Raw genomic sequence first — 12,033 nt, forward strand, 5'->3', positions numbered from 1 at the left:
GGTGTGGGAATGCAGCGAGCTAATCATCTTGCGGGGCTAGACCTGACTCTGACACTGACTGACCTTGAGCTGCTCAGGGCCTCAGTGTTACGAATCTAGAAAGTGGGGACTAGATGCCTGCTTTACCCAGTGCAGAGCCCTAAAGGTTCAAGTGCAGGAAGGCACTCTCCTGCTATGGGGAACACTAATAAGGAGGGGGCGCACTTATGTGATTTCAGGGAAACTCTTGGAAGGTGAAGGGCTGCGCCTGGAATGCCTTTTCCTCTCATTTCCATTTTGTAAGAACTCACAGAAACCATCGGATTAACCTGCCTGAGGACTTGGCGGGATTTATTGCGGACAGGATGTGCACAGTCCTTTAGCCCAGAGTACACCTTCAGGTTCCAAGAAGGTGCAGGCACTTTACACGTGACCCAGATTGGGAAGTGCTAATGCTGAATGGACCCAGGCCGAGAAGCTGGGTGTAGGGGCTTATGTCTGCCTTGTGAGTGTGACCTGTTCCTGGACGCGTTTCCTTTGACCCAGGAAAGAGACCGCCGCAGACAGAACCTGAGAACCTCCAGCTGCTATTCCAGAAGGCACAGAGGCTCCTGTTTGGCCTTAGGAAGCCACTGGAGTCATCGCTTCTGAGCAGAAATGTTGCTTATCATGGGAGATTTCCTGAAAGTTCATCTCAGGCAGCCTCTCTGGAGTCTCTGGGTTTGGCACTTAGTGCGTGTCTGAGATCTAAAGCTGCTTTCATCCTCCTCAAGAGCCCTGCCTAGCAAAGTGGGGAACTACACTTAGTCCAGTTCAGCCTGAAACTTTGTCTAACCCAGTAGTTGAAAGAGCCTTCTTTGGTGTAGCACGGTCCCTTGGGGTAACTGTTTAGTCTTCCAGATCCCTCTCCTCTGCCCTTTCCTTCCCAAGATGGTGACCGAGGCCCAAGATGGCGCCGGAGGCCCGGCCGGCTGGGGCCCCGTGTGCAGACTAGCTGTGTCTGCCAGGGTTGCTCAGCCTGCTTCCTGCCTGCACGCTGGTGGCCTCTGCCCTTTTTGCTGTTGTTGAGGCCACAGGGGAACTCGGGGGATTTTCTGAGAATCAGCCAAACACCTGTGTCCATCATGGATCACCACATTCTTAATTCTCTGGAGGCTGCCCACTCCCTCTGTGGTGTAAAAGTTCCTCCACAGTGGTTTTCTCTGAGTCCCAACTGGGGAGGGCCCAAGAGACGTTGTCCTCACCCCATTCGGGCCCCTGCTCCTTGCTCTGGAGTTTTAAAACCCACCTCTTATTGCTCATCCCTCTCTGCCCTCCCTGAAACTGTATTGGTAACTGGGGTTGGGGTAGAGAGAAGCTGACTTACCCTCAGGGGACCATTAATCAAGATACTCAAGAGGCCCTCTAAAAATATGTCTGCTGGTACATATACATCTGTGTGCATCTTTTATGTGTTTTATGTCCTGATGTCCTCTCTACCCAACTGGAAGTTGCTGTTTATATTTAAACATCCCTCTTGCTACAAATAAGTTCTTTTTGCCCAAATGATCCTGTACGATAAATTGTGAGACATAAACCTATTTTACAGATAGGACCATAAGAATTAAGGAATTGCTACACATTACCTGGCAGGCAAATTGGGGCCTGAGAATTTAAACCCAGGCTTTCTGAGGGCAAAAGCCATTTTATTTTAACTCCTTTAAGCTTGCTGGCTCTCTGAAGGCAGAGGTCATGTCTTGTACATCTCTCTTGTCCCAGTGTCCTACACCAGCAATGCTTGCTATGTGCTGGTGAGTGATGGTGACTGACATACAAGACATACTCCCTAAACCCGAAGGAAGGGAACCTCCCAGAGATGTTTTCCAAGGAGGGTTGGAGGCAGGTTTGAGGTGGGGGAGATGTACTAAGTGATTCAAAGAGGACTGGAATGTCAATGGAGGGTTCTGCTAGGATGCAGGGAGTTTGAACATGGCTGATTCATTCATTTCTCTGGTCCTGTGCACCACCAGACCAGCCTGGGCAGGCACCGCTCCAGGGAGTGATGTGGCTTGGGGGAGCAGGGGGCAGTTGACAGTAATCTCAGAGTAAACAGGACCAAAAGGAGGATGCCAAAAGATCCTTGCAGAGCTGGAGCCAGACTCTCCTGGGCTGGCAGGCATCTGTGCTCCTAGGCCAACCCTGGAGAGAGGGCAGAGGGGTGTCTGGGATGGAGGCTGGCCACCGAGGCTGCAGAGAGGGGGTGAGGGGACCCAGTGGAACTGATATTGTGAAAGTTCAGGAATGTCTAGCTTTGCCTTGGCCTGCGGAGGTGAAGGCTGGCGACTGTATCATTTGCAGAAAAGGAGAATGGTAGAATGATATAGCTCAGGAGGTCCGCAAGAGGTCAAACGGTCACTCTTCCAAATCCAGGTAGAGGGGCCTAAGTCTAATCATGCCATGTCTGGGATCCTGAGACGAGCGAATGCTGGAAGTGGGCTAAGATGACACCCTACTCTGGCTTGGGTGCCAACCTCGAGGAGCAAGTCAGAGCTTTCCATTGGGTGTTACAATTTTCTTTAACGAAGACAGGCGTGAAAAAAGGAAGGGGGAAGAAGAAAGTGGCTTCCAGAAGACTCTAGGAGTAATGGACTAAGGAAACATCGTTATTATCCTCGTCAGTGACATTTTCATACTGAGCCATTGTTTGTTGAGAACTGGAGACATATGCAAAGCCATTTTGTCCAACCTTCTCTAATGCAGACTTCCCTCACCCCCTGATTTTGCTGTGGATGTTCCGGCTCATGAGGTCTCAATGGGGATGGGAGATGATCCTCCATCCCCCATCCCAGGGGACGTTGGCAGTGTCTGGAGACATTTTTGGTTGTCATTCTGGGAGGCAGGTGGTCCTGGCACCTGGTGGGCAGAGCCCAGGGGTGCTGTTGAACATCTACAGAGCACAGGATGGCCAGCAACACAGAGTCATCCAGCCGCGTGTCAGCAGTGCTCAGCTAGAGAAACCTGCTCTGGCTATGTTATGGGAGATTTTTTATTTTTAATATTTTTCCTTTCTAAAAAAATTAAAGTAAGTTGATTCATAATGTTGTGTTAGTTTCAGTTGTACAACAAAGTGATTCAGTTTGAAGAATCATAAATAATATATATATGTATCCTTTTTCAGATTCTTTTCTGTTAGGTTGTTAGGTTCCATTATGATGTTGAATATAGTTCTCTGTGCTTCCATTATGTCCTTGTTGTTTATTTTATACATGATAGTGTGTATCTGTTAATCCCAAACTTACAGGAGCTTTATTAACTAGGGTGCTGTGCTGTGCTTAGTTGCTCAGTCATGTCCGACTCTTTGCAACCATATGAATTGTAGCCCATCAGGCTTCTCTATTCAAGGGGATTCTCCAGGCAAGAATATTGGAGTGGGTTGCTGTGCTCTCTTCTGGGGGATCTTCCCAACCCAGGGATTGGAACCCAAGTCTCCTGCATTGCAGGTGGATTCTTTACCATCTGAGCCACCAGGGAAGCCCAAGTATACTGGATTGGGTAACCTATCCCCCTTCTCCAGGGGATCTTCCTGACCCAGGAATTGAACTGGGGTCTCCTGCATTGCGGGCAGATTCTTTCCCAGCTAAGCTACCAGGGAAGCCCCTATTAACTAGGATAGTAACTCTAAATTCTGTCTGATTCTAGTCTTCTGCAGCATGAATGTATGTTGTATTGTTTCTCCCGGTTCAAGATCTCAACTGCAAAATGGGCTAAGTTATGAGACTTTCTTGCTCATAATTAAGGGATGAGTTTTCAGATCATGTTGGCCAGTTTCCCAGTGGGATGATTTCATTCACTGAAGCATTTTATGCTGAGGTCTACGAAGACATGCGCTCACTGCCTGCCTCCATTCAGCTTTTGGTCTAGCCAGAGAGCTGGGAATTGTCAACAAAGCAAGAATGGCCACAAGCATGTGTATATGTGTTTCAGTTCATCCAGGAAGGCAGGAGTTGAATGCAGAGGGCTGGAAAGGGCCTGTCCACCCATGGGAGGATGGGGAGGCGAGAGGCATCAGCGATTGCTTGGTGCTGATGTGCGGAGTGAAAACAGCAGCCTGCGTGAGAACCCCTGCAGCCACCGTACAGCGAGGAGTGGACTCAGGAGGCCTCAGCTGTGACAGAACAGTAAGGATGGGTTTTTAGAAAACAAGCACGTCAGAGTCTCTGCGTTACAGTCAGATATGCAATCATCATGCATTCTGTATCCTCCTCACTTCTCTCAGCTTGCTGGGGAGCCCCAGTTTCCACTGACTGTGAGTGGAAGGGAACCGGCAACTGGCCAGTAAAAGGTATTTCTGCCTCAGCCTGTTTCGGATTCTTGTCCCGTTTGGGTAAATGCTCCTCCTTCAGTCACTCTATTCGGGTGATTTTTTTTTTTTTTTTGCTTCTTCAGGGTTGGCCCCTCTCCAGCCTCCCTAGGACGGCGCCTGCATGGAAGGAAAGGCCAAATGTCCTCCAGGCTCTCTGAGGAGGGTGGCTGGCCCCTGTGTCCCGCTGGTCTCGTGGAGCTGGGAATGGTGGGTGGTGTGTGGTCTGTGCTGCTGGTGCTGTTGAGGTCCAGTGGACCTTTTTCCCTGGCTGACCCAGGCTTGCCTCCGTGTGTTGTCACACCTCCGTGACCCTGAGGCAGGCGGTCACCCACGGCCTCTGTGGTGGGATTGACCTGCCTTCTCCTCCCTGCCCTTAGCCCTGATGGCCGAAGAAGACTTGAGGGTGCTCTTTTTTTTTTTATTTCTAAGCATATTCGTATTTTTATTTATTTGGCTGCACCAGCTATTAGTTGTGACATGCATACTCTTAGTTGTGACACGTAGGATCCCGTTCCCTGCTGCTGCTGCTGCTGCTAAGTTGCTTCAGTCGTGTCCGACTCTGTGCGACCCCACAGACGGCAGCCCACCAGGCTCCGCCGTCCCTGGGATTCTCGAGGCAAGAATACTGGAGTGGGTTGCCATTTCCTTCTCCAGTGCATGAAAGGGAAAAGTGAAAGTGAGGTCGCTCAGTCGTGTCCGACTCTTAGCGACCCCATGGACTATAGCCTGTTCCCTGACCAGGAATCAAACCCTGGCCCCCTGCTCTGGGTGCGTGGAGTCTCAGCTGCTGGACCACCAGGAAGTCCCTAGAGGGCGCTCTTTACCACCTTCTCGCATCTTCTCTCGGCCTGAGCTCTCCATGGTGCCATTTTTATTCTGCTCCCCGTGTCCTCGGTTGGAAGCAGGGCATAAATCCTCTCTGCTCTGGCTTCCTCTTTAAAATTCTGTGTGGTTTTGCTATTGTTGCTGCTCCGGCCATTGGTCAACCTCCCGGTGGAAGAGAAATGATGACAGGGGTTCCAATGTCTGACCTTTTCTCTCTTTTTTTCTCTTCCTCTCTCCTCCCAGTAGCCCAGAAGCATCTCCACTTCTTCCCTTGATGCTTGAAAAATTCTCTTAGATTATAGCCCCAGTTCTTGATACCTAGGGCTTATCCTAACACTGGGTGTTTAGATCATCAAGCTTTGATGGTAACATGTAAATGGAATTTTTGAATTTGGAGTTTTTCATTTGTTTGTTTTTAACAAAGGCTGACTCAGGATTATTATTTCCTGAGTGGCTTGAAACATGTTTTTCACAAAGCAGGGCAGCAGCTCCATTATAATGACTGGGATCTACCTGCTGTTTACTAGAGCCCTGAAGCCTGCTGATGCAATGAGTGGGAAGTTTGAGTGGAATAAAAAATAAGTCAGCTTATTGTTTTGATAAATATTGAACCTGTTAAATATCTAACCTGAAGAAGGAGTGGGAAGAGCAAAGCTCGCGTGGTTCCAGACTTCCCACCAGGACAGGGAAGCAGGAGCCACTCTCTAGCTCCCTGGTCAGTGACTCTCAAACTGAGACCTGCCCTCATTGGAGGGTGGTTGGGGAGGAGGACCTTGACCATCAAGATTCTTTCCCAGTTTTTTCTGTTCATCTTATTCACCACTAAACTTAGATCCAAAAGCTGCTCAGTTGCTTTTGGATATTAACATTGTGCTCAAAGATCAAGGTGTGGGTCCACGGAGGAGAATTTGATGTATACGTGCAGGTGTCCAGGCAGATCCCCAAACACATCTCTGAAATGTTTTGAGCAACAGCATAAACGTCCATCCTCCCAAGAGGGTTCTCAGAAGAGGAACACGCTCATTTGGATCTGTGCCTTAGAGAAAGCATCTTTGTGATGACTGTGCATCGATGCCTTACTGAGCCCCTGGCAGGCATCCCAGAGCCCGGGTACCCACTGCATCTCCTCGCAGCTCTGTGCTGGCTGCGAGAGCCAGGCAGACCCAGGGAAATGTCAGGAATGAGGCAAATTAAGAACACATTAAACTCTCCTCCAGCTGGGCAGCCCCTTTGATGTCAGCAGCTGAGGGACACTTTGTGTCCTTGCAGTGAATTGTAACGTCTAAGGAGTATTCTAGGTGGGCTGTTGGAAGCAGCCTGTCTGGCAGCAAGAGCATTGGTATCAGAAGAGAACCAAGGCAGCAACTCGTTGTGAAGGGAGGTGTGTCTGGATCTCTGTGAGAGGCCACCTGCCTCAGGGAGGATTGTGGACCTGTCCCTGCCCACTCCCAGAGGCCTGCACCTCTGCAGTGGTCTTCCCTGGTCTCCCTCTGCCCTCGAGCTCTAGAGGCTGAGGCCCCTGGAGTTGATTCTTGTCACGTTCAGGGCATGTCCTCCTTGGGCTCCACCTCTCCACACACCAGGGATCAGTTCAGTTCAGTTCAGTCACTCAGTCGTGTCCGACTCTTTGCGACCCCATGAACTGTAGCATGCCAGGCCTCTCTGTCCATCATCAACTCCCTGAGTCCACCCAAACCCATGTCCATCGAGTCGGTGATGCCATCCAGCCATCTCATCCTCTGTCGTCCCCTTCTCCTCCTGCCCTCAATCTTTCCCAGCATCAGGGTCTTTCCCAGTGAGTCAGCTCTTCGCATGAGGTGGCCAAAGTATTGGAGTTTCAGCTTCAACATCAGTCCTTCCAATGAACATCCAGGACTGATCTCCTTTAGGATGGACTGGTTGGATCTCCTTGCAGTCCAAGGGACTCTCAAGAGTCTTCTCCAACACCACAGTTCAAAAGCATCAATTCTTCGGCGCTCAGCTTTCTTTATAGTCCAACTCTCACATCCATACATGACCACTGGAAAAACCATAGCCTTGACTAGACTTGACTTGACTTGACTAGATATTCAGGTGCAAACATGTAATGTTCTGTTGGGAATTTGCACAAGAACAAAAATATGAATCATTGATTCATTTGGTCACGTGTGTGCATGCTAAGTCGCTTCAGTTGTGTCTGACTCTTTGTGACCCTGTGGACTCCTCTGTCCCTGGGATTCTCCAGGCAAGAATACTGGAGTGGGTTGCCATTTCCTTCTCCAGGGGCTCTTCCCCCACCCAGGGATTGAATCTGTGTCTCTTATGTCTCCTGCATTGACAGGTGGGTTCTTTACTACTAGCACTACTTTCACATATTTACAAATTTTTAAAAACTCTTTAAAATTTTTTAAGTTATAGTTGATTTACAACTTTTGTGTATAGCAAAGTTATTTGGTTATGCATAGATAAATTCTTTCTCATATTTTTTTCTATGATGGTTTATTACAAGATATTAAATATAGCTCCTTGTGCTGTGGTAGGACCTTGTTGTTTATCTGTTTTATTTAGTAGTTTGTATCTGCTAATCCCCTAAGTCTAATTTATCCTTCCCCATACCCCTTTGGTAACCATTAGTTTGTTTACCATGTCTATGAGTCTGTTTCTGCTTTGTATATAAGTTCATGTGTATCATATTTTATATTCCACATATAAGTGAAATCATATGATACTTGTCTTTCTCTGCAAACATTTATTTTTATTCATCAACCATTCATTGAGCCCCAGCTATGTGTTGGCTACCTGCTGGGGATGCCAAGATGAAGGGATCCACGTGCGTGTTCTGCAGGAAGGGATTGCAGAGGACTGGGTGGGGGTGGGGGAGATGGTGGGGAAGACAGTCTCGTTCAAGTGGCCCAGAAAGGTGCTGGGGGCTCTGGGGATGGAGCACATAGAACATCGAGGTGGGTCAGGAATTGGACAGGGAATAGCTTGTGCACCGAGAAGTACTGGATTGGCCAAAAAGTTTGTTCAGGGTTTTCGTTAACCGCGTACAGAAAAATCCAAATGAACTTTTTGGCCAACCCAATACAAATAAGGTCTTTGGGAAACACAGAGAAAAAGAGGTGACCTGTGCCTGGAGGATGGGAAGCATCAGGGAAGGCTTCATGTAGGAGGAGAAAGGGGATGGTGTTACAGCAAGGACTCTGCAAGCCCAGGGGATGGATGCATGAAAACATGCTCTGGGAAAGAGCAGGGCATGGTGTGTGCAGATCCGAGTTCATCTGGAGACCAGACTCATGGTGGGAGGACAGTGGGAGGCAGGCAGGGGAAATAGGAAGGAGGCATGTCATGAAGAGTCTTGATGCTCCATTAGTTTTTATCTTGTTCTTGAGCAGTGGAGGAAGTCGAAGATTTCTGAGCAGAGGAATGAGATGGTCATGTGTGTTAACAGGATGAAAGCTGGAGTGAGAGAAAGGAATATGTTATTTTATCTACTCTTTGGAAGTTGTCTTTGAATGAGGTACTGGCCCCCTTGAGTGTTTTTTAATGAGAAGCTACAGTCCCATGCCTGCTGTACCAATTTTTATCTCCTCCAGCTACTGGATCTGGTCCCACCTGGAGGCCCCGCTGCCTTAGGGAGGAGGGCATTTGTCAGTGAGAGTGGGAGGCAGGGAGTAGGCTGCCTTCTGGGTCAGAAAAGCTCTTCAAAAAGTCACTGTGTGTGAGAGAGGGAGAGAGAGAAAATGCATGAGCCTGCTTGGGTAAAGGTAGAGGGAAAGGAATTAATATGGGATCAAATCAGAAACCTCTCTGTTGAGAGAGATGAGGGCAGATAGACCAAAAGGCTTTCTAGGATGACCTGGTGATGGAGATGTTCTGAGCAGGTGACGGATGCTAGGAGGTGGCGACTATTCACTGACTGCCAGCTCAGGTAGCCTGCATCTGAGAGAACCCTGGTGTGTTCATCTTGGACTATGTCTGCAACCTGGGCCACAGCATTGAAAGAAAACAGAGAGTTGGACAAGGTCCTCAGAGGGACTCTGAAAGGTTGAAGGGACTTCCTCTGAAGATACCCTGAAGACATGCAGATTTTGTTTCTGTGGACAAGGTGAAGGCTGTGACGCACAGGCTGGGTTTTGGAGCCATTTGAGTGGGATAGGAATGGGACAAACTTGTCACCAAACCCTAGACTCCTAGAAGTAGGGCTCTGGAATGAAACTGGGAGGAGGCAGCTGTTGGACTGGTAGGATAGACTGTTCCTTCATGCAACAAGCAGCACATGTGGGACATTGAGACCTCAGAGACTGGTGTAGAATAAGCAGGTAAACTGATGTGACACAAGTTTACGTCAATTCCAGGCTAGATCCATCTGCTAAGGTCAGTAAGGGGTGTCTGGGGCCTGTGCTTCACCTTTGGAGTCAACACCATGGGGAATTAAGATGCCTTCCATGGAAGCAGCACTCAGGGGCTTGGGCCTGGGGGGTCCCAACTTGTACAGAAAACATTTTTCTATTTTCTTTTGCATTTATTTACTTGGATCTCCAAAGTGACCAGCGCTGAGCCCTGTCATTTTTAACCTCTCTTAATTTTTATTTCTTGTGTGTAAAAGTCTGATAATTTCATGCTAATTAATATCTCAGGAATGTTATAAGCAATGAGAGATCAAGCCTGTCATGGTGAGCTCTGAAATGTAGAAGGGCAGTTCTCCAACAGACATGAAGAGGCAACTCTGTTACCCAAGGCCAAGGAGCAAGGAATACACACACACACACACACACACACACACACACACCCTGCGCTGACCATATCGCTTCAGTGTCTCCCCCAACCAGATGTTTTCTTTTTTTAATATTTGCTTATTTGGCTATGTTGAGTCTTGGTTGCAGCATGTGGGATCACGCAGGATTTTCATTGCATCACGTGGGTTTTTGGTTGCAGCGCTTGGACTCTCTACTTGTGGCACTTGAGCTCAGTAGTGGCGGCACGTGGCCCTGGTTGCTCCGAGGCATTTGGGATCTTAGTTCCCTGACCAGGGATCAAACTCGCATCCCCTGCATTGCAAGGCAGATTCTTAACCACTGGACCACCAGGGAAGTCCCCCAGATGTTTTCTTAACGTTGCTATTAAGGAATCAAGGAGGCTGATTTTTGCTTCTTCTCTTCTGTTTTCTACTCCACTCTTGAGTGCTTAGGACATGTGGAATGGTCAGCATGTGTGTGTGTGTGAGGTGGTGAGGGGGGAGCTAAGAACTTCCAAGGAGGCTGTGGGACCTTCACACACTGAGGAAGAGAGTCCGACTATCTGACCTAGAAGGGAGTCACATGAGTCTGGACTGAACGGGCCAGTGAATCAAAGAAAGCAGAGAGCCTGCAGGCCTGGCCTGACCAGTGTGTGTCCCCCTTGACCTGATGCAGGTGACTGCTGGCTTCTGGCAGCCATTGCCTCCCTCACCTTGAACCGAGAGCTGCTGTACCGCGTGGTCCCCAGGGACCAAAGCTTCCAGGAAAACTACGCGGGAATCTTTCATTTTCAGGTATCTCGTCTAGCTTTCGGCCCTTGACCCTACTTTCCGTAGTCTGGGGACCCATGCCAAGAATTGGAAATCTGGGTTCGGGGCCCAGTAGCCTAGGTTCTAACAATCCCTCCAGGGCATTCTGATGCGTGCTTGAATTTGAGAACCATTGCTTTGACACATTCATGCAATTACCCACACGCCTTTCCCCTCCCGTCTCCTCCAAGCCACGTGGCCTTGAGGAAAGCACTTGGAGTGAGGGTCAGGAGATGTGGGCTTGAGTTACCCACTGCTGCCACAGCGTGGTGCAGATTCTCTTATTCACAAATTCAGCCTCTGAACTTGTTTCCCGCTTTCTCCCATGGGCATGGTCAAGTAAGACAGATCCTGCTCTTAAATGACAGATCCAGTTCATTAAAGGCTGGAGCACTGACCAGCTCAGAGGCTCCTTCTTAGGTCCTCTGAGGACGCCGACTCTGCCTGTCGGCTCATCCCTGTAAGCGATGTATTTCCCTCCCCCAGTTCTGGCAGTATGGAGAGTGGGTGGAGGTGGTTGTGGACGACAGGCTCCCCACCAAGGATGGAAAGCTGCTCTTCCTGCATTCTGAAGAAGGCAGTGAATTCTGGAGCGCGCTGCTGGAGAAGGCCTATGCCAAGTAAGTGGGACAGGTAGGAGCTGGGAGACCACACAGAGCTGGAGGAGCTTGCCCACCCCCCAGACTCTGGGTGCCCTGACCAAGTCTTTCCCAGCACCCAGACCCCCCATGTACAGTATCCCCAATAACTAAGAGAAACAGAAATTTGGGCTAGGAGTTGAAAGCTCAGCTCTGTCCCACATGAATGTGTGAATTGGGACATTGGCTTTGTCCTCTTAAAGCCTCCAGGTCAGTTCTTAGGTCAATGTGAGTTTTTTAAAGTGTGATGAAGAAGAAGAAGAAAGCAAATATGCTTAGATATCAGACTCACCAAAGTCTCTACGCTTTGTTTGGGAGTCATTCTTCTTCTCACTGGCATTCAATGTTCAAAGTCTTCTTTGGGATTCTTTTAATTCATTTTATTGATTGGTTCCCTTTTTCTGCAACCCCTGTTCCTTCCCAGCCCTATTCCCAAAGCAAGCCCTAAAGGAGGCCTCTCAGCCTTGAGGGAGGGTCCTCTTCATTCTTACCCATGCCCTCAACTCCTCCAAAACCCAAGATGTCAAGGTCAGCTCTGGAAAGAGTACACTTTGCTTTTTATTTTTATGTATTATTTTTTGACTGTGCTGAGTCTTCATTGCTGCGCTCAGACTTTCTCTAGTTGCAGCGAGTAAAGGCTATCTATTTGCAATGCTTGGGCTTCTCATTAGGGTGGCTTCTCTTGCTGTGGAGCATGGGCTGTAGGCACGCAGGCTTCAGTA

The 12,033-nt window shown here is 48.8% G+C and overlaps 1 protein-coding gene across 1 annotated transcript in view; it reads left to right on the forward strand.

Annotated features, from left to right (window-relative positions):
* The window catches only part of CAPN8 (calpain 8), a 67,819-nt gene that overhangs the window by 26,090 nt on the left and 29,696 nt on the right, over positions 1-12,033 (forward strand). The window contains exons 3-4 of the mRNA XM_081492692.1: positions 10,540-10,658; positions 11,160-11,293. Coding sequence (XP_081348818.1) covers positions 10,540-10,658; positions 11,160-11,293 — 253 coding nt within the window. The remainder of the gene's footprint in view (positions 1-10,539; positions 10,659-11,159; positions 11,294-12,033) is intronic.

Source organism: Giraffa tippelskirchi, chromosome 5 (assembly GCF_054371585.1).
Source record: "Giraffa tippelskirchi isolate mGirTip1 chromosome 5, T2T-mGirTip1v1.2.pri, whole genome shotgun sequence".
Lineage (NCBI taxonomy): Eukaryota > Metazoa > Chordata > Mammalia > Artiodactyla > Giraffidae > Giraffa > Giraffa tippelskirchi.